Source organism: Corythoichthys intestinalis, chromosome 21 (assembly GCF_030265065.1).
Source record: "Corythoichthys intestinalis isolate RoL2023-P3 chromosome 21, ASM3026506v1, whole genome shotgun sequence".
NCBI classification, from domain to species: domain Eukaryota; kingdom Metazoa; phylum Chordata; class Actinopteri; order Syngnathiformes; family Syngnathidae; genus Corythoichthys; species Corythoichthys intestinalis.
This window is the reverse complement of record NC_080415.1, coordinates 20,381,552-20,404,966: the sequence shown is the minus strand read 5'-3', so window position 1 is coordinate 20,404,966 and position 23,415 is coordinate 20,381,552. Positions and strand designations below refer to the sequence as shown.

The 23,415-nt window shown below is 39.5% G+C and overlaps 2 protein-coding genes across 2 annotated transcripts; both read right to left on the bottom strand.

Moving 5' to 3' along the window:
- Positions 1-401: 401 nt before the first annotated feature.
- On the bottom strand, positions 402-12,312 carry prodh2 (proline dehydrogenase 2). Its single transcript, XM_057825502.1, has 9 exons — positions 11,928-12,312; positions 7,754-7,944; positions 7,515-7,641; positions 3,623-3,775; positions 3,418-3,561; positions 3,172-3,338; positions 1,759-1,869; positions 1,552-1,640; positions 402-1,474 (listed from the first exon to the last, which is right to left on the bottom strand). Exons 1-9 carry the CDS (start codon positions 12,174-12,176, stop codon positions 1,302-1,304), a joined length of 1,404 nt encoding a protein of 467 aa, XP_057681485.1. The 5' UTR covers positions 12,177-12,312; the 3' UTR covers positions 402-1,301.
- A 5,141-nt stretch (positions 12,313-17,453) lies between these two features.
- On the bottom strand, positions 17,454-21,780 carry tbx6 (T-box transcription factor 6). The gene is made up of 8 exons (XM_057825496.1): positions 21,711-21,780; positions 21,369-21,588; positions 20,992-21,259; positions 19,218-19,361; positions 19,033-19,103; positions 18,882-18,940; positions 18,490-18,787; positions 17,454-18,390 (listed from the first exon to the last, which is right to left on the bottom strand). Exons 1-8 carry the CDS (start codon positions 21,778-21,780, stop codon positions 17,454-17,456), a joined length of 2,067 nt encoding a protein of 688 aa, XP_057681479.1.
- Between the last annotated feature and the right edge of the window lie 1,635 nt (positions 21,781-23,415).

The window sequence follows — 23,415 nt, the reverse complement described above, 5'->3', positions numbered from 1 at the left end:
TCACTCCTTTGCTGTCGTTTCAATGTCTCCCATAATGAGGCAAATTCACTCCTGAGCCCGTGGCATCCTCCTCGTCACGAAGCAAACCGGCCCCTCGAAACCTGTGGGGGATGGCGGACGTCTTTTACACTGCTCCACGCTGCCAGGATTCCCCGGCAGACCCGTGCCAAAGCTGCTCTTCGCATGCAGCCAGTCAAGGCAAACGATCTCTCGCCGCTGGTCATCGAAGACTCCCATTCAACTTTGAGTGCCACTTTAAATGCTTCTAGCATTTTCCATGATGCAGGTCTGGCAATTCTACTCATGCAAAAAGACGAGGGTCCCCCACTTCTATTTATGCACAAAGTTAAACCGCCGATAATAGTGCAAACTAGAGTCTTCCTTGACACATATATTCCATGTGTCTCACTCCCACATTCCAGACTCGAGCGCTCCTGGCGGCTGTCAGAAAAATGCACAAATTGGCCGCATCATTGTACACGCCACAGGACCCAAAATGAGGGGGGGAAAGTAGCGACTTTTAGTCCGGAAATTACGGGTATGTGGAAATGTGTCAACATTTGCCACTGACGAAATAAGGCATTATTGTGTAGTAAAAATATCACAGGATACAATATTTACACCTTTATTTGGTTTTCATTTAAGGGAATACATAAAATTGAAGTGCATGTAAAAAATATACAGCATATTCAAATGATCTTCATAAATTGATACATCTGCCTAGCAGGCCCATTTAAGCAAACTACATGGTCCCCCACCCCAGAATGCTCTTGCTATTAAATTTTTTTGTTTCGATTGTGGCATTTATTGGCAGGAGGGAAAAAATCTAATCCTTTTTCTCCATTAAAATTAATAAAAATACAACTCATTACTGACCAACACGTGCCCCTGGTCTGTGCCCTGACCACCAAGAAGCTGTATATAACAAAAAGATGACAATCACATTTGACTTTTGTACACGTTTTTCTACACAGTTTTCATTGAAATAGTGGCGATGCTATTTGTTAAACCCTCTATGTGTTTACTTCTTGTGCGTTAAGATAACAGACATAGCTGTTGGTCATAATTCTTGTTTGTCAGTACAACGGTGACTGGGAGTCGCAATAAATGAAAATTCTCTTGGAAGTATTTAAGAGACAAACTGTCTCTCGGTGTGTGCTGATTTTGCTTGCCTGCATCCAGCACTCGTATCTCAAAATTTGCAAGTCAAAGAAAATGGAAAAAATATTTTTCCTTCAAATGTGAGCTGCAGTTTTGCTATTACTAGTGTAACTTCGTTAGGGATGTCCTGTGCGTGTCTTCTAGTAAGCTCTCAATCTGAGTCTCCTTTGGAGCTCCTGTCTGAGGAGGTCTCTCTCTTTGCGGATGCCCTTCAGCACAGTTTGGTTCTCCTGGGCCCGTCGCACCAGATATGGCAAGGTGTCGTCCACAGAGCCATATGGGACAGACTTGTACACTGCGTAACCCTCCTTGGCTTCGGAAGAGAGGAAAATCAGTTGCTTGGACAACAAATATCCAATAAAGACGAGACTTGTGATGTTGTTATCTCACCCAGAGTGAGGGACACGTGATCACACATCCCAAGAAGCTGACCAAAACATGCGGATCCTCTTGCTTTGTCAATACCCAAATCCTCAACCCTGATGGTGATAAAGCGAAAAATGTTTTACATTGCTAAAACACAAGGTAAAAAGCAATAGAATGTTGAATTTAGTGGAAAAGGTCAGTTAATCCATTTCAACAAATTTCTCATCTCACCATCTGGCTGCCCGCCTCACAGACTCTTCATTGTGTGTGGCGACAATGATCCTGTAGCGTTCCGGGTCCTGAGCAACGAGCCTTAGCATCACCTCCAGCAAGCTGTTGTAACTGCACGAGGAGAATTTATGAAATTATGTACTTACAATATGAAATCCACAAATAAACAGGTACGATCTTCCTGGATATTGTTTTTGGATCAAAATGCTGAACAAGTGTTGCTTGCAAGGTAGTTAAAATGGTATCAGGAGGAGTGACATGCATTTACAATGTAAATATTTGTTTATAAATTTAAAATAGATAAATTGTCAATTATAACTTGTTTTTTGTAAATATTTGTTCATTCTCAGTAATCAATTTTCGTGATGTCCTATCATTTTTATTGACTGCATAGTTTCAAGGAATTAACACTTTAGATTCCCCTCCAATCAGATTAATGTTGTTGCCATGCTAATCTGAGATGCAATGTCGGCATTTTTTACACTAATTTGTATTTGGTTATGACAAATTCTGTTAATAAGCAGCATGTCTGGTGAGTGGTGACTGTAATGTATTTAGCGCCCCCCCCATATTTTCCATGTTATAAGACCAATATTTATTCTGAACTACTCCATATACCAATGTACTCTGGTTTTGCCACTAGTCAACAGTTGTGGGTGAAGTACTATTTTTTTTTTTTTTTAACTGAAGTAAAATTACAGATTCAAGGGCAAAAAAAAAAAAACTTAAGTAAAAGACATAGTAGTTGCTTCATAAAATTGACAAGTAAAAAGTAAAAATATTTTCTCCCGATGCAAAAATAAATTTCAGTTAGAAGAGTGTGTATACAGTATCTTTGCACCCACAATATTACCATTTTCTTTTTCACTTTTTAAAACTGCAGTATGGAAACGACAAGCAATAAAACTGACTTGACTGTAAACAGAAGTTTAACAAGCTCAAAAAATGTGCCAACCGCCATTCACTGTATCAAGAGTGTGGAGCACCTATCTGAAAGCGTGTTGCTTTCACTGTTCATTTTTGTTGGTCGATAACTTGTTCACCTTCCTAATTTTGCTTGTACTCGTGTTGCTGCCTCTGGTGCTCAATTACGGTATAGTTGGACGGTGCTTATCGATTACGCCGGCGGCATGAAAACTAAACTATAAATTCACAATGAAAACAAAAGTAACGTGTAACGCAGGCGACAATTTGAAAAGTAGTGGAGTAAAAAGTACAGATCTGTGCTGTAAAATGTAGTGTCGTAAAAGTAAAAAAATCCACTTTATATTTGTACTCAAGTAAAGTACAGATACACAAAAATTTACTCAAGTACAGTAACGAAGTACTTTTACTTTGTTACATTCCACCACTGCTAGCCAACTCGCATTGGCTAATTAAGTCATAAATGTATTATTATGTGTGTGTCTCAACTTTTCATTTGTGTCTTCCCAGCAGTCTTGGACTGGGTCCGGGCGACCCTCCTTCCCTGCTAGCTTCCTCTCTTTGTCCATGTAGGCTCCTCGCACCAGCTTCACTCCCAGACAGAACCCTTCTTCCTGGGACTGACGAATCGCCTCCATCAGGTGCGCTCTTGTCTCCTGAGGGGAGGTTTTTCCATGCAAAAACCTTAACTTCCTTTTCCATTTCCATTTATTTCCTTTTGGAAAGTGGTTTTACCTTTAGGTAACACTGATATGTGTACCAGATCCAGGCTCCGTCTTTGTTAAACTTTTTCATCATTGCCATGGTAACAAGGGACAGGGCGGGGTTCATATAGGTGTATTCCGCATCAACTAGGACCCGCACTTTGTTTACGCTAGACTGAGGGGCATAAATTATTTGTATTATTGAAACAGACAAGCACACACACAGCAAGTGGTACCTCGGCTATCTTATTGAGTCGCCGCAGGCTACAGTGCAGGTGTGCTGCCTCACTCTCCTCCAAACCAGGAAACTTTACGTCCTCGCCATCCATAGCTCGGACCAGGAGGTCCAAGTCATATGTTTGTTTGGAAATGACCTTGGTGAGCTTGACCTTGATGGACACCACAAATCACACATTGAGTGGTTAGTTTACCCTTTCAGCGATATTTCCTATTATGTGATAGGTTTAATTTAACTTTAGGTGGGTGTTGATCAAAAGTTTTTAAAAAAAAAAAAGTGTGTGTGTATATATATACATATACATATATATATAAATATATATATTTTTTTTATTACTAAATTTATTAGGATCATGGAAGCGCACACTTGGGGAAAATATATACATACAGTATATCCTGTATATACATAATATAATAAAAATATACAGTACTGTGCAAAAGTTTTAGGCAGGTGTCCTGCCTAAAACTTTTGCACAGTACTGTATATATATATATATATATGTTAGGCCTGTCAAAATTATCGCGTTAACGGGCGTTAATTAATTATTTTAATTAATCACGTTAAAATAGTTGACGCAATTAACGCAGATGCCCCGCTCAGACAGATTTAAATGACAGTACAGTGAAACGCTCACTTGTTGTGTTTTATGGAGTTTTGCCGCCCTCTGCTGGCGCTTGGGTGAGACTGATTTTATAGGCTTCAGAACCCATGAGCATTGTGTAAGTAATTATTGACATCAACAATGGCGGGCTTCTAGTTTATTTTTTTGATTGAAAATTTTACAAATTTTATTAAAACGAAAACATTAAGAGGGGTTTTAATATAAAATTTCTATAACTTGTACTAACATTTATCTTTTAAGAACTACAAGTCTTTCTATCCATGGATCGTTTTAACAGAATGTTGATAATGTTAATGCCGTCTTGTTGATATATATACTGTATATATATATACATACAACCCCTAGCAAAAAGTTTTATTATGTAGAACAAACTCTGATAAAAAGAAAAAAATAATGAATTAGTTCAAAAGTACAACTCTTTAGCATTCAGAAATAAAAAACATTGTGGTGGTCAGTATATGTTACTTTTATAAGGCAAGTGGAGGGAAATAAATTCGCTTCATTCTGAGGAAAAATATATGCAATCATGAGAAACAAAAAATAACAGTCAAAACACATCTTTAATATTTAGTTGCAAAACCTCTGGCTTTTATGACAGCTTGCAGTCTCTGAGCCATGGACTTGATGTGTGACAAACAGTATTCTTCATCAATTTGGTGCCAACTCTCTTTGATTGCAGTTGCCAGATCATCCTTGCAGGTCGGAGCCTTGCTCTGGACCTTTTTTTTTTTTTTTTTTTTTTTCCCCAATTTTCACCACAGGTGTTCAATAGGGTTGAGATCTGGGCTATTTGCAGGCCATGATATTGACTGGATGAGTCTTTCTCCAAGGAATGCTTTAACAGTTTTAGCTCTGTGGCAGGATGCATTATCATCTTGGAAAATGATTTCAAGTTCAACTTTATTGTCAAGTATGTAGAACATAGAGCACAGATTAAATTACTTTCCCCTCTCCCATTTTATTATCCCCAAACATATTTTCAATTGAAGGGATAAGAACTCTTACTAAAATGTAAAAGCAAACTTGTGCATTTATTGAAGATTTAACCACAGCCATCTCCCCAGTACCTTTGCCTGACATGCAGCCCCATATCATTAAGGACTGAGGGAATTTTGATGTTTTCTTCAGGGAGCCATCTTTGTAAATCTCACTGGAACGGGACCAAACAAAAGTTCCGACATCATTACCTAGTCCAATGCAGATTATTAACCCATGACTCAAAAATAATCTTTCTCCAGTCATTCAAAGTCCATGATTGCCTCTCCTTAGCCCATTGCGGTCTTGTTCTTTTCTGTTCTAGTGTCAATGATGGTTTCCTTTTAGCTTGCCTGTATGAAAATCCCATTCCCTTAGAGGCGATTTTGCACAGTTCTGTCACATACCTTGACTCCAGCTTCCTCCCATTTCTCCTTCATTTGTCTTGTTGTACATCTTATGTTTTCCAGACATATGGCCTTTAGTTGTTTGTCATGACATTTAGATGTCTTCCTCGGTCTACCAGTACGCTTAACTTTAACAACCAGTACGCTTAACTTTAACAACCTTGGCATGCTGTTTGTACTTGGTCCACATTTTTGATACAGCTGACTGTGAACAGCCAACATCTTTGGCAACCATACGTTAAGCGTTACCTTCTTCAAGAAGTTTGATAATCCTCTACTTGGTCTCAAGAAACATCTCTCTTGTTGGAGCCATGATTCATGTGAATCCATTTGGTCCAGCAGCCCTCCAAGGTGTGATAACTGCACTGTTTTTAACTGCTGACTAACGAGCAGATCTAATCTGAGGCATGGGCCCAAATAAGGAAAGGACATTGACTTGGTGTGTCTGTATTTTCTTCTGAAAATGGAGTGATTTCATATTTTTTTCTTCAGAATGGAGTGATTGTATATTTATTTCCCTGTACTTGCTCTATAAAAGTAACATTTACTGACCACCACAATGTTTTTCTTCATTTTTTTTAGTGTTTCTGAATGCTAAAGAGTGGCACTTTTGAACTAATTCATTATTTTTTCAAGCTTTTTATCTGAGTTTGTTCTACATAATAAAATGTCTGAGTGAGTGCTCGTCTGAGACTGGTTGTATATATATATATATATATATATATATGTATGTATGTATGTATGTATGTATGTATGTATGTATGTATGTATATATATATATATATATATATATATATATATATATATATATATATATATTTGAAAGGGAGCTCGTATCAAATTGTACATCTGGTCACTCAAAATTTCTAGATAGATTTTAAATTCTAATCAAACTAAATTTATACAAGAATGTACTTTACGTGTACTCAAATGATGATCTCCTCCTCATAGGCTTCACTATCAGTTGACGGGACATGGGGCTAGGGACCGATCCGTAGGGGGCCTATTTTTAAAAAACTTCAAATATTTCCAAACCAAAATCGCTAGCGACCGAAAACCATAACAGGCATTTTTGAGCCTCCATGACCAGTGGCACCCAAAAAAAATTAAAGTCATTCCCAAATAAAATCCGGATTAATTTTTTTTTTTTTTTAAATAAGTATAACAAAAACTTAAAATGGCTATAAAATTCTCAGATTTTGAGCTAGGTGCACAAAAAAATCCCCAAATGTAGAGATACTCCCTTATATTTTCAGGATCAATAGCAATAGTTAACATATACAAGTTTTTGCCCAAAATAATAACTTTTTTTTTTTTGTGTGCGATTTTGACATTTTCAAAAGCTACTAAATCACTTGGTTTTCACATCAGAAATGTAATACTTGAGGAAAGCATGCAAAATCATCTTAATTTTATTCAACAAAAGCAAAATTTGCATTTTTCTATATACAATGACAACTTATTGAATTTACTTGTGTAAGCAAGTTACATGTGTACAAAATATACAAAATCCAACATGGCGGCCGTCAAAAAACAGAGCTTTTTAAGTTGAAAATTCTTGTAAATAAATGCGTAAATCTCAAAATTTCTATGGATATAAAGGTAAAACAGTCTACATTCTTGGTTAAGAGCAAAAAACGAGCAGTTATCATTCATTTTACGTAAATATTTCAAGCTAAAGTTATGATGATGAAGTTTATGTTAATCCAAAATGTAAAAAATCTTTTTTGAACTTTTTTCTGTTCTTTTTGGTCAATTGTACCTAACATCGTCGAGTATAAGATAATTTTTCTACTTGTCAATATATGTCACTCATATAGATAGTTGAACGAATAAATTTTTATTGCAAAATAACAATGATTAGTAGAGCGTTTATTCCCACTTACGCAGAGTTCAGGGCTGAGCAGAGCCGTGACCTTGAGTTGCATCATGGGATCTTTGCTCCAAGCGTTGCTATGCGACATCCGTACACATTCCAACATGGCGTCCATGTTGTCGTTATATCTCTTCTCTCTAAAGGAGAGAATCGATATTGTCAGCTTGTAAAAGCGAAGTGCAAATAATATTTTTTGTGGTTGTATTTTCGTCTAGAAAGATATTTCTCTTCAGAGGTTGTGCTCCTGACCCTGTGCTCTCTCCAAGGTCCTCCTCAATGGGGACCGCCAGCATGGGCCTCAGTCCCAGCGTGCTCATCTTCTCCATGGATTCAGAGATCTCTTTTTCATTCTCTCCAGCCACAAACTGAGCGTACACCGTGGTTCTCATCAGAGAGGAGAAGATGCGCTTGCCCAGGATACTACGGGCTGCTGACATCAGCTGCAAAGAGTGACCAGGTCTTTTGTTTTTTTTGGTGCAGATGATGTGTTCTAGAAGCTATTTAAAAATATATTGAAGACTTGAACAGTAAATAGTCAACAGTTTGTGATTGATTAATTTGGAACAGACTAATTAACATTCCGTTGTAACGGTACAGTGGGGCAAATAAGTATTTAGTCAACCACCAATTGTGCAAGTTCTCCTAATTGAAAAGATTAGAGAGGCCTGTAATTGTCAACATGGGTAAACCTCAACCATGAGAGACAGAATGTGGGGAAAAAAAAAATAGAAAATCACATTGTTTGATTCTTAAAGAATTTATTTGCAAATCATAGTGGAAAATAAGTATTGGGTCAATACCAAAGGTTCATCTCAATACTTTGTTATGTACCCTTTGTTGGCAATAACGGAGGCCAAGCATTTTCTGTAACTCTTCACTCTTCGCTTGGTGTAAAGAAATCAACTGTGGGAGCACTTATTAGAAAATGGAAGACATACAAGACCACTGATCATCTCCCTCGATCTGGGGCTCCATGCAAGATCTCACCCCGTGGCGTCAAAATGATAACAAGCGGTGAGCAAAAATCCCAGAACCACACAGGGGGACCTTGTCAATGACCTGCAGAGAGCTGGGACCACAGTAACAAAGGCTACTATAAGTAACACAATGCGCCGCCAGTGACTCAAATCCTGCACGGCCAGACGTGTCCCCCTGCTGAAACCAGTACACGTCCAGGCCCGTCTGCGGTTCACTAGAGAGCATTTGGATGATCCAGAAGAGGAGTGGGAGAATGTGTTATGGTCAGATGAAACCAAAATAGAACTTTTGGTAGAAACTCAGGTTCTCGTGTTTGGAGGAGAAAGAATACTCAATTGCACCATACCCACTGTTAAGCATGGGGGTGGAACCATCATGCTTTGGGGCTGTTTTTCTGCAAAGGGACCAGGACGACTGATCTGTGTAAAGGAAAGAATGATTGGGGCCATGTATCGTGAGATTTTGAGTGAAAATCTCTTTCCATCAGCAAGGGCATTGAAGATGAGACTTGGCTGGGTCTTTCAGCATGACAATGATCCCAAACACACAGCCAGGGCAACAAAGGAGTGGCTTCGTAAGAAGCATTTCAAGGTCCTAGTGTGGCCTAGCCAGTCTCCAGATCTCAACCCCATAGAAAATCTGTGGAGGGAGTTGAAAGTCCGTGTTGCCCGATGACAGCCCCAAAACATCACTGCTCTAGAGGAGATCTGCATGGAAGAATGGGCCAAAATACCAGCAACAGTGTGTGAAAAGCTTGTGAAGAGTTACAGAAAACGTTTGGCCTCCGTTATTGTCAACAAAGGGTACATAACAAAGTATTGAGATGAACTTTTGATATTGACCAAATACTTATCTTCCACCATGATTTGCAAATAAATTCTTTAAAAATCAAACAATATGATTTTCTGTTTTTTTTTCCACACTCTGTCTCTCATGGTTGAGGTTTACCCATGTTGACAATTTCAAGCCTCTCTCATATTTTCAAGTGAAACAATTAGTGGTTGACTAAATACTTATTTGCCCCACTGTATGTGCACACTTCTACAACCACATTATCTCAATTTATGTTTACTTTCTGTTTGGCGCAAAATGAATAGCTTATTAATTTAGAAAATAAAAATGTGGTTATGTTTAGGTCATATTAAAACATGAAACATTTTGATACATTATCTCAGTCTCATTCTTCCCATTTGAGAAGGGGTATGTAGAGTTTTTAACGCTGTATCTTAATTTTTAATCTCAATTATATGGCACAACTACTAGTTGTCCGAAAATGACTTTTTAAACGATATCCGGTATCCTGATATTGTCCAACTGCAAAAATGTGATCCCGATATCAAACACATACATGCAGTCGTGTACCTTTAATCATGATTAAAAATGAAGCATCTTAGTATGCTTACTAAGCATCAAATCCCAAGCATTTTAGTTTGGAGACGTCTAATTGTCAATAAGCTTAACTGCTTTGCTAAACTGTGACCAGCCCTTGTCCAAAGGCAGAAGACTTCTACAACCCCTAGCAAAAAGTATGGAATCACCAGTCTCTGACGAGGACTCACACAGACATTTTATCATGCAGAACAAACTCAGATAAAAAACTTAATAATAATTAATAATTATTATTATTCAAAGAAAGATTCAAAGATTATTATATATAATTATTAATTAATAATAATTAATAAATAATGAATTAGTTCAAAGTGCAACTCTTTCGCATTGAGAAACACTAAAAGAAATGAATACAAAAAATTGTGGTGGTCAGTAAATGTTAATTTTATAGAGCAAGTGCAGGGAAATATGTATGGAATCACTCAATTCTGGGGGAAAAAATTTGGAATAATGAGAAACAAAGAAAGAAATAACAATCAAAACACATCTCTAGTTTTTAGTAGCACCACCTCTGGCTTTTATGACAGCTTGCATTCTCTGAGGCATGGACTTGATGAGTGACAAACAATATTCGTCATCAATTTGGTGCCAACTCTCTTTGATTGCCGTTTCCAGATCATCCTTGCAGGTCGGAGCCTTGCTGTGGACCATTTTTTTCAATTTTCACCACAGGTGTTCAATAGGGTTGCGATCTGGGCTATTTGCAGGCCATGACATTGACTGGATGAGTCTTTCTCCAAGGAATGCTTTAATAGTTTTAGCCCTGTGGCATGATGCATTGTCATCTTGGAAAATGACAAACATATTTTCAATTGAAGGGATAAAAAAGCTGTCTAAAATTTCAATGTAAAATTGTGCATTTATTGAAGATTTAACCACACCCATCTCCCCAGTGCCTTTGCCTGACATGCAGCCCCATATCATCAAGGACTGAGGGAATTTTGATGTCTTCTTCAGGCAGCCATCTTTGTAAATCTCACTGGAACAGCACCAAACAAAATTTCCAGCATCATCACCTTGTCCAATGCAGATTCTCGACTCTTGACACCTTGTCCAATGAAGATTCTTGACTTTTGATGAAGAATACTCATCAAGTCCATGCCTCAGAGACTACAAGCTGTCATAAAAGCCAGAGGTGGTGCTACTAAATACTAGAGAGGTGTTTTGATTGTTATTTCTTTCTTTGTTTCCTATGACTCCATATTTTTTCCTCAGAATGGAGTGATTCCATATATATTTCCCTGCACTTGCGCTATAAAATTAACATTTACTGACCACCACAATGTTTTTGATTCATTTCTTTTAGTGTTTCTGAATGCTATAGAGATGCACTTTTGAACTAATCATTTTTTCAAGCTTTTTATCTGAGTTTGTTCTACTTGATCAAATGTCTGAATGAGTGCTCGTCCCAGACTGGTGATTCCATACTTTTTGCTAGGGGTTGTACATCCACTTTGAAAAGAACATGCATATTGGCCCAAAACCGATAATGGAAAACCAATGTAGATATTGCCTGAGATCATATTTAAATGCTTTTATTGGCCGATATAATGGGCCACCTGATAATATCGGACAACTCTAACAATTACTACTCATTTACAAACCTGAACTGTTGAAAAATGAAAGTACACTTGAAATATACAGAGAAAAATTGTACTTTCCCAGCACGCAACCGAGTTTTTGAAAAGTGGCTGTCTGTAGAAATACTGACATTCTGATGCAAACACTGTTTGTGGTAGCAAAATAACCTTGACCTGGATGAATGACAAGCTACACTAATAAATTGGTCGTAAGTAAACCACTCAGTCAACAGTCTAGACATAATGGCAGAGCATACAATTAATGCGCTTTTTCAGTTCCAAGGTGATGAAGAGGACTATTAATATACCCATTTTAAATAAACCAATAAATGTATTCCTCCAAATAGCACAAAAAGATCTGAGCAGCTGATTTACTACAGTCCCACTAGAGAATATTAATCAAGTTCACACTCAAAATCAGCTTTGTGTTCTGGGGAAAAAAAAAAAAAAAAAAAAAAAAAGATTTTGTGGCTCACCTTGTTGCAGTTGTTGACCAATACAGGAAAGGAGCAGAATCGGAAGACAGCCAATGCACGAAACAACTCACTTAAGGTCTTTACCCGGAATGCGCTGGGATCCTCGAAGGCCAAAGAGGCGACCATGAGGTTTGGCTGCTTGTCTGCAGGAGAAGCAGTAGCTGCTTGCACCATCCTGGGGGACGCTGTAGACATAAGTCTCGTGGAGCGCAGGTAAAGGCGCGAGGAACACAGGCGAGTGCACATCATCTTCCCTGTGTGGAATTCTCAGCAGGTATCCTGGTATTCCTGGTGTCTGGTGTTCCTTGTTTGTAATTTTCTAGGTGTATGGGAACTTCACTACGCATGCGAGTTAAAAAAAGTATGCGGCTTGTCCAAACCAGTTCTGTGAAATCAGGTTCTGTCAGAGAGAGATTATCTTTGAATTTAGTAACACTACATTTACCCTTAGGCCTGCTTATTTCTGGTTCATGAGAGGACAATCAGCTGAGCAAATTTAACATTTTGCAGGTGATTTTAAAAAAAAGGTAATCTTTCCGCCAACCCACCGGTTAATCAATGACTGTGGAAATTAGCGTAAACAACCAAGTTGACCCTTGGCATCAACCTAAAAAAGTGTACCGGAGGGAACATTAGCTCACAATATAGACTACATTGATAAGAAAAGTTTCAAATTTTAGATTTTCATCATTAAGAGTACAGTACACCATTGTTTCTTCTGCATGTTAGTTTTTTTTTGTTTTTTTCCCACTATACTATAATGACATACATTGCTTGACAAATGAGGCCAGCGATTCTTGTGTTTCATTGATTTCATGGTAAAAATAAATGCTAGTCGAATGTTTTCAATGTTTATTGATCAACATGTGTTGAAACGTTTTGCACACTGAGGTCTTTAATTTTTATTTATAAGAAAAATTAATTAAAATCTGATCATTTTCAGCACACCACAAGTAACTCAGTGGTTAGAAATCGCAGTGTGCCCTCTTATCTCACAGCCCGTTCAAGATCATGAAGTGCTTTAATTTAGTGAGGTCTTATTTTGCTATCATTTAAAGGAATGCAAAATTTCAAAATGAAGCAGCTTTTTATATCTATATTTTAACTAGCCTATTGCATTTCCTTGAGAATGTAGTCATGAATGTTTTTCCTGTTCTAGTAAATAACTCAAATTGGACCCCTGAATCAAAACATTGAAAATCAGTACTTTGGAAAAAGTCATGCATACCAAAGATGATATTTTTAGAACTAAAAATTAAATACAAAAAAATTCTACTTATCGATATGCAATGTTGTTTTCGTCAATGATGACGATAACGAAAATATTTCATCAACGAACACTTTTTTTCATGACTATGACAAAACGATAATGAGCTAAAAACGTGTTTTGGGAGACTAAAACATAACAAGACGAATGCCAGTTTTCGTCTGACGAGAACGAGACGAAAATGCACAATCGTTTCCATGTTCACAATGTGTCTCAAACTCGCCTGTGTCCTCTCCTCTCAAGGCTTGCACACGCGGTAAGATTTGTTTTCTTATCTTGACCAGAAAGAATATGCAATCTTGCTTTAGCCTTTAAAGGTCTGTGCTGAGTGATCATCACACACGAAAGGAAACAAGTAGCGTTAGCATAGCATTCGTGTTAGCATTACCCTAATGCTAATGGCAAGCATCCTCTTGCACTCTACATAACGTTCATGGCGTCCGGATGGGTGTTAAATAATTGAAAATAATGTAGTTTTCCTGCTGTGTGTATTATCCCCAAGTTGGCGTTGTCCTTGTCGAGCCTACAATATGTGCTTGTCTGTCAATGTTCATTCGAAATATTTGGTATCCTTTATTTATTTTGGGAGTAAAACGTTTTAATTTTACTGACGAAACAGACAAAGACAAACACATTTTGAGATGACTAAAATATGAATAAGACTAATAAGTATTATTGTCCAAAAGACGAAGACAAAGACGAAATTCAAAAGGGCTTCCAAAAACGACACTGCTGATATGTTTGTCATTTCAAAAACATGAAATATTTTGTGATCGACAAAGCAGTTAAATTAGAGCAGCAGTTACATAAACTCTGCATTTGTTGGCTCTGTGGAATTTTGAAGACCTAAATTTCCAGGTTAATTGTCAACATATGATTTAGGTCAGTTTACATATTGAGAAGGTGTCCCCTTAAATGTCTGAACGAAAGCCAATCAGTGTCTGGATAGGAAATGATTAACCATGTTGCCTCAACATGTCTGGAGTGCAACATTAATTTTCCGGGGTGGCATTGTTAAGCAACCAGGCGTGAAAACATAGCTATAGCTTTTATAATCCTGTGACATTGCAGTCATGTAAACAAATATTATAAATATGAATATGTTTTTTGATACCACAATAGCAAAGTTACTACAGTGCTGGCCAAAAGTTTTGGCACCACTGCAATTCTGTCAGATAATGCTCAATTTCTCCCAGAAAATGATTGCAATAACCAATGCTTTGGTAGTAATATCTTCATTTATTTTTGCATGTATGCAATACAAAAACACAAAATAGAAAGATTTTTTTAAAAAAATCATTAGCATTTTACACAAAACTCCAGAAATGGGCCCGACAAAAGTATTGGCACCCTCAGCCTAATACTTGGTAACACAACCTTTAGACTAAATAACTGCGAACAACCGCTTCTGGTATCAATCAATGAGATTCTTACAATGCTCTGGTGGAATTTTAGACCATTCTTCTTTGGCCAACTGCTCCAGGTCTGTCAGAATTGAAGGGTGCCTTATTCAAACTGACTTTTTCAGATCTCTCCACAGGTGTTCTATGGCATTCAGGTCTGGACTCATTGCTGGCCACTTTAGAAGTCTCCAGTGCTTTCACTCAAACAATTTTCTAGTGCTTTTTGAAGTGTGTTTTGGGTCATTGTACTTCTGGAAGACCCATGACCTCTGAGAGACCCAGCTTTCTCACACTAGGCCCTACATTATGCTGCATAATTTGTTGGTAGTCTTCAGACTTATTAATGCCATGCCTGCGGTCAAGCAGTCCAGTGCCAGAGGCAGCAAAGCAACCCCAAAACATCAGGGAACCTCTGCCATCTTTGATTGTGGGGACCATGTTCTTTTCTTTGAAGGCCTCATTTTCCCCCCTGTAAACTCTATGTTGATGCCATTTCCCCAAAAAGCTCTACTTTTGTCTCCTTTGACCAGCGAACATTCTTCCAAAACGTTTTTGGCTTATCATTTAAGTTTTGGCAAACTCCAGCCTGGCTTTTTTATGTCTCTGGGTCAAAAGTAGGGTCTTCGGGTTGAAACTGTTGTACCCTCGGACGGCACGACAGCTTGAACTTGTTTGGATGCCAGTCGAGGTTCTTCATCCACCATCCGCACAATCTTTCGATGAAATCTCTCCTCAAATGTTCTTTTCCGTCCACATCTAGGGAGGTTATCCACAGTGCATTGAGCTTTACACTTATTGATGACACTGCGTACGGTAGACACAGGAACATTCAGGTCTTTGGAGATGGACTTGTAGCCTTGAGATTGCCCATGCTTCCTCACAATTTTGTTTCTCAAGTCCTCAAACAGTTCTTTGGTCTTCTTTCTTTTCTCCATGCTCAATGTTGTACAAACAAGGACACAGGACAGAGGTTGAGTCAACTTTAATCCATTTTAACTGGCTGCAAGTGTGATTTAGTTATTGCCACCACGTGTTATGTGCCACAGATAAGTAACAGGTGCTGTTGATTACACAAATTAGAGAAGCATCACATGATTTTTCAAAGGGTGCCAATACTTTTGTCTGGCCCATTTTTGGATTCTTGTGTAGAATGATAATGATTTAATTTTTTTTCATTCTCTTTTGTGTTTTTTTCATTGCAAGCAAAATAAATGAAGATATTACTACCAAAGAATTTGTAATTGCAATCATTTTCTGGGGGAAATTGAGCATTATCTGACAGAATTGCAGTGGTGCCAGTACTGTTGGCCAGCACTGTATCACTAGGGATAATTACATCATAGTCATTGCCTTGACAATCTGTGTTATGGTCTAAAATGTTGTGCTCACTTTGTCAATGTTAGTGGTAAATTATCACACAATAAAATGGTCAGTCTATGTTAATTTTATTAAGTGTATATAAAAAGACTTGACGATACATAAATTATCAGTCAATGTACTGTATGCTGTCGTAAATTAACAGATGACTCGCTATGGTAACACTGTACACGTTAAAATGTCAGTTGTCACAGATGCAGACATTTTCTGAAAAATAATATTTTATATTAATATTTTATTTTTTTAGTCTGCAAAGATTACCTAAACCAGGGGTCGGCAACCCGCAGCTCTAGAGCCACATGCGGCTCTTTAGCACTGCCCTACTGGCTGAAAATGGAAAACGATGGGGGAGGGAAACCTATATTTTTAGTTTTAATATGGTTTCTGTAGGAGGACAAACATGACGCAAACATTAATCATCATCGATCAATTATTAATATTATAATGAAGTTCATCATGGTGCATCATCCCCCCTTTTTCAATCCAGACTCAAAACTCACCTGTTCAGACGTTCCTATCTACAATAATCATTTTCACTACACAATAATCACTTTTATTTTTCATGTTTTTGCATCGGTTTAGTATTTAAATTTTTGTCCTAAATTTTCTATACTTTGATTTTCCCTGATTCATTTTTTCCCCCTCTCTTTACCTTAAATCTGCCTAAATCTTTTTAATTTGATTATACGGTGGCCTTGAGTGCCAGAAAGGCACCTTAACATAAAATTTATTATTATTATTTATTATCATCATTCTCGACCGGATGCAATGCAGGGAAAATACACATTTTCCATATTTTACGCACTATAAGGTGCATTGGCCTATTTTAAAACCATTTTCATGAGTAGGGCGCACTGCATTATAAGGCGCAGTAGTAGTAGTAGTTAATAGTAGTGGTTGGCATTGCGTTATGCATCCACAGGAAGGAACTGAGCGAAATGAAATTTCATGCCATGATTAACCCAATATTGATCCATATATAAAGCACATCGGATTATAAGGCGCACTGTCGGCTTTTGAGAAAATCGAAGGCTTTCAAGTGCACCTTATAAAATATGGTAATCATGAAGGCACGTTATGTATTTGTAGCCAACTTAATAATTTTAATAGTAGGCTAATATAGCTAAGATAGATACAGTGGGGAGAACAAGTATTTGATACACTGTCAATGGGTTTTCCCATTGTCAGTGTATCAAATACTTGTTCTCCCCACTGTACATACAGCATATGTTGCTTTTATTATAAGGCTTTCAATTTTTTGCGGCTCCAGACATATGTGTTTTTTTTTTTTTTTGCTCCAATTTGGCTCTTTCAACATTTTGGCTTGCCGACCCCTAACCTAAACAGATTTCAAGATATAAAAATATTTTCTTCCCCTTTCATTTTCCCTGAAAACACACAAAAAACAATATTTATGCTGCACACTGTTGATCTCCCCCTAAAAAGCGCTTTTTTTAGCATCAAAATGTGTTTTTTATTCTAAAATATAGCCCTTGTGCTCATGTCCAGGAAAGACCCTTGGGCGTGGGTGTGCTGGTGTCTGTACAGGTGCCTGAGGGGGATGGTAAGGGATGGGTGAGGGTCCTGATGTAACCGGAGCGGGTAGGAGGAAAAAGCTGGATAGATGGCTGGGGTAGTAGGTGGGATGGGACGGGGTGGGTCTAGCTGGGGGAGGAGAGAGGGATGGTGCAACATCATGTCTGAGCGGTAGGCTCCGGTGCCAGGGAACTGCGGGATGGCGCCTAGCTCCACGGAGCTGTACGATGAGGGTGTGTTGTTAAGATTTTGGGGGTGAGGAGTAGAAGGGAAGCAAGAAGAGGATTGGAAAGGAAGGGAGGAAGCTGGGAGGGGAAAGGAGGTGGACAGGTTGGGGGCTTGAGCTGGCTGGGTCAGATTGGAGAGGTGAAGGGCTTGGTTTGGAAAGGACAGGTTCGGCATAGCTGTTGAGAAAGCAAAGGGTGCTGGGGGACCACCCGGTGGAGGTTGGGGAATAGGATTCGAAGGGAGAGCATTCGGATAAATTAAAGCTTCAGAACTTTGCTCAGTGGGGGAATTGTTGCAACTGGAAAGGCTGTCATCTTGTTGCATGAGCAGGGAAATTTGGTCCTTGGACTGACACGGAGGGAAAGAGGTGTCTGCTTCGTGGTTGGATGGCTTTAACGTTTGATAGGAGGGTGAGGAAGTAGAGGATGGCGGTGGAGTGGGGAAGGTGAAAGCGGTCTGCTGCAAAGAGGGTGAGTTAGTGGAAGAGGCGATGGACAAAGTGGGGGAGGAAGATAGGATTGCGGGGTAGTCCATGGAAGTGTCGGATGGGTTTGAGAAGGTGGATGGCTGAGGGAGAGGAGCGAAGGAGGACGAGCTGGTCTCACATGTGGGGAAGGTCGAGGTAAAGGCGGCCCCACTTAGGGATTCAGAACTGAGGAGAAATCAGCAGTAAAATATACATGTTGATATTTGTTAACCAATGGTAATATTTTCAGCGCAACCTCAATTTGTTGCCGATTAATACACTTACCTTTCAATTAGAGTATTTGTGACCTCACTCCCAGTTGTGTCCTGTAACCCAGCATTTATGGCGAGACTGATGTCAGGAATCTGGGAGGCTATAAAGCCCTGACCAAGGTCCAGAGGCTCCTCTGGGACAAGAGTGTCCTGGAAGGGGGTCTCCTCTGAGGTAAATCCACATGAGGGTTCAGGAGGCAGAGGGTGCAGAGATGCCAAGGCCAGGGCCTGCAGGTCTGCTCCGGTAATCTCGGGAGCGGTGGCGCTGGCAGTTGGAGGACTATGAGTAGAGTCGCATGGGTCGCAGTTCTCTGTGGGGTATATTGGGGGTCATAAATTGTCATCAGTCACAAACCTCTTTACAAGAAAAAAGTTTTAGTTTCATGTTCTAGATTACACACTCACCTGAAGCAACCGTTTCTCTCATGTCAACTAGTTTCCTCTTCTGTCTTGCATCTCGTTGTCTGTAGAGGAATAAAAAAACAACAACAACATTACAGTCTGAAGCAGGTCATGTGCAATGGTTAAAAGCATGCGTGCCTTTATGGTGAATTACTTTTTGCTATTCATGCCTTCCTCACGGAATCCTTTGGCAAATGGGTTGGAGTTGATCTTCAGCTCTGTGATCTGCAATCCCAAAATATATTGATGAAGTTCGAGAAGTTGTTTTAACGAGTTAATGAGAAATAATAATTCACTTTGTGAAATCAGATTTGGTGGTACTCTGTTGTGGAAAAGTACCTTGTTGTTCTGGTAGGCGGTGACTGTGATAAACTGGGTTTCAGGGAATACGAAGGAGTGCTGCCCTCCACCCCAACTCAACATGTCTCTTGCCTCGATTACATGCACTCTGGGCTGGTAGCGATGCAACGAGTGGAGAATGATCTAGAATGTCAAAGAAGAAAGAGAAAGAGGTTAAATTTTTCAACATTTTCGATAATGTCATCTCAGTCAACATTCATTTACTTTATATATGGCATTGCTATGTACCTACCTATTGTTCTACTTCTATCAGCTGATGTATCTGACAATTTACTGACAACATCCAGTGCAGATTTTACTGGTATCTAGTGACCAACCTATGTACCATATTTTTCGCAGTACGAGGCGAACCTGACTATTAGCTGCCACCCATAAAATTTGACACGAAAACGGGATTTTTTTTATAGATAAGCTGCACTGGACTATAAACCGCAGCTGTCCTCACCGTATTATGGGATATTTACACAAGAAGATATTAATGGGTAACGCTTTATTTGACAGTGGCATCATACGACTGTCAAATGAACCACCATGAAGCTTTGAACCAATTGGCCGCGAAGCTTCATTTGGCCATCACTGTTCCCTTGGGGGAGACCATCAACCTCTGTTGCCAACACTGTTGTTGTCCAACAGGCCTTCCTGCATGCATTTCAGCACTACAGATGTACAGTGCCCTCCATAGTTATTGGCACCCCTGGTTAAGATGTGTTTTTTAGCTTCTAATATTTTTTTATTCAAAGAAAAATCCAGCCAATCCAATCCAAAAACAAGGTCTGGGGACTGAGAAGGCCATGGGAGGAGCTTAGGGTCATTGTCTTGCTGAAAGACCCAGTGACGACCCATCCCAGGCTTCAACTGGGACTGTGTGCTTTGGTCCCAGGCTTCAACTGGGACCATGTGCTTTGGTCAGATGAGACCAAGATTGACCTTTTTGGAACCGAAACGCTCTAAGTGGGTCTGGCGTGCCACGAAAGATGCGCATGCTGAAAAGCACCTCATACCCACTGTGAAGTATGGGGGTGGGTCAGTGATGCTGTGGGGCTGTTTCGCTTCCAAAGGCCCTGGGAACCTCATGGCATCATGAATGCTATGAAATACCAGGACATTTTAAATCAAAATCTGTTGCCCTCTGCCCGAAAGCTGAAGATGGGTCGTCACTGGGTCTTTCAGCAAGACAATGACCCTAAACATATGGCCAAATCTACACAGAAATGGTTCACCAGACACAAAATCAAGCTCCTCCCATGGCCATCTCAGTCCCCAGTCCTTGTTTTGTTGGCAAAAGGGGGTTGTACAAAGTATTAACACCAGGGGTGCTAATAATTGTGACACACATTATTTGGTGTCAAATAATTATTTCTTTATGTGGGATTTTTTCCCCACTGAATAAATGCACTTGTATTGAAGGTTGGATTTTTCTCTTTTTTCCATTAAGGTCCCATATTATTTGAATAAAAAAAAATATTAGAAGCTAAAAAACACATCTTTTTCAGGGGTGCCAATAATTATGGAGGGCACTGTAAATAACAATCTAAATTCATGTTCTGTGTCAATTATTTCTTCAGTTACTGTTCCAGTTGTTTCATTAAGTGCTTGTTATCGTATTTGGTAATGCTTTATTTGACAGTGGCGCCATTAACAAATAAACTGCACTGGACTGTAAGCTGCAGGAATTAAAATGAAGGAAAAAAGTAGCTTCTTATAGTCTGAAAATTACGGTATATAACTCTGTTTAGGTTTGTGCGATACCTACATGTCCTTGTGTGTCCAGTGTGTTGTTGGTTAGCTTGGCGTAGTGGAAGGAGATGGTGCGGCTCTGCCAGTGAGCACCAGTGGCGGGGGATTCCGGGTGGATAAACACGCGGTCCGGTAGCCTTGCCTCAGCACCGCCAACCACTTGCCATCCGCCTCCTTGGAAGCGATACCGGGAGTTGTCCATGGGGATTATGTCCAGAAGGATTATGTAGCGCAATGTTGGGTTCAAGCCGGCCACCTTCAGTTTTATACCGGGAAACATCCGTCTACAGGGAGAGGGAAGGAGGTGATTATAAGAAGGAATAGGTTCAGGTTAGGTTAGATTCAACTTTTCTAGAACTACAGTATGTAATTAGTTGACTTTCCTCCACTCACCTCCCCTTTTTGGTGATGATCATCTCCGTTCCTACCGAGCTGAATTGCTTCCACAGTGAAGAGTTTTCCAGGTCCATCTTTACGTCATCTTTTCCCGCTTGAGCCGCTGGCTCGCCGTGGAGGACGGGCATGGGCGCCACAAGCCTTGCAGGGGGCAGGGTTTTGGCTACACCATCACATGTGGAAGGGAACAGTGGCATGTGGGCTGCTGGCTCCCGATCTTTGGAAACTGTAGAGAAATGTTGGGAATTACCCTTGTTATTTTTGTTTAAAATACAAATGCTTTCCTCTCAGCATGAAAACACAACTGGATGAGTTATGTGAATGTGCAGGCGCTCTCACCTCTATAGAAGCAGTCTCCGATACTCTGAGGTCCCAGAGCCAAACTGGGGTACACGTCTACTCCAAGCATAGTGTGCCACTGTGATCTTCTGCTGGGGAAAAGTAGAAGGGGTACCTTTCCCCACTGTTTCAGTCGTTTTACAAATTCTTCCTCTCTGCTTGTGCTCCGGTGTGCCTGAAAACCAGGCTTCTGACAAATGCCTTCAGCCTGATTGTGTTCTGTTTTATAGGTGTTTGGCTGCTTACACACAGGCCAAATGGCCACATTTCACACCAAGTTCCTTGACACCTTACATTGATTCTTTCTCTAACATAACATGACACAACATGACGTCACATCATTAACCTCTAGTAATCAACAGATGTTTCTTGCTGTTGTTTTCGATAAGCAGTTTGAAAGTCTATAGGCTATAGAAGAGCAAGTCTTTGGTTTTCTGGCTATCCTTTCTTTTGAATGCATTGACATTAAACTCTATATCAGGGGAGAGAATCCGTTCTCCCTTTCTTTTAAGAAGATAAAGGCTCTCCCTCCAGAAGTCTTTTAAAAGTTAAATTATGATCACAAGGAGAACATCAATCACACACACGGAGTACAACGATGCTCTGACACGGCATGGCTCAGACGACTGTTATCATACTGAAAGGCAGGGTTAACTGGTAAAACAATAGTCCCATGATTTTACGAAAAATGTCATATCATGAAGCGTAGTTGGCCAGGCTGCACTTTACCAATTAAATGTTACATTGTACTTTTTGAAGAACAGCTTTACCCTTGAGAGCACCTTCCTGCCCTCCCTGGCCTCAGGATGTAGAGAGCTGAGCTCTGAATTTGGAAATTTTAGATAATACTTGTACAATAATAGAGCTTAAGCTTTATATCAACATCTGAGAAGCATAGAGTGCAATTCTGTCAGATAATGGTCAATTTCTCCCAGAAAATGATTGCAGTTACATATGCTTCGGTAGTAATATCTTCATTTATTTTGCTTGCAATGAAAAAAACACAAAAGAGAAAAGAATGGGGAAAAAATTAAATCATTATCACTTTACACAAAACTACAAAAATGGGCCAGACGAAAGTATTGGCACCCTCAGCCTAATACTTGGTAGCACAACCTTTAGACCAAATAACTGCGAACAACCACTTCTGGTATCCATCAATGAGTTTCTTACAATGCTCTGCTGGAATTTTAGACCATTGTTCTATGGCGAATTGCTCCAGGTCTCTGAGATTTGAAGGCTGCCTTCTCCAAACTGCCATTTTCAGATATCTCCACAGGTGTTCTATGGGATTCAGGTCTGGACTCATTGCTGGCCACTTTAGAAGTCTCCAGTGCTTTCTCTCAAACCATTTTCTAGTGCTTTTTGAAGTGTGTTTTGGGTCATTACCCTGATGGAAGACCCATGACCTCTGAGGGAGACCCAGCTTTCTCACACTGGGCCCTACATGATGCTGCAAAATTGGTTGGTAGTCTTCAGACTTCATAATGCCATGCACATGGTCAAGCAGTTCAGTGCCAGAGGAAGCAAAGCAACCCCAAAACATCAGGGAACCTCTGCCATGTTTGACTGTGGGGACAGTGTTCTTTTCTTTAAAGGCCTTGTTATTTTTTCCCCCCTTTAAACTCTTTGTTGATGGCTTTTCCCAAAAAGCTTTACATTTGTCTCATCTGACCAGAGAACATTCTTCCAAAACGTTTTTGGC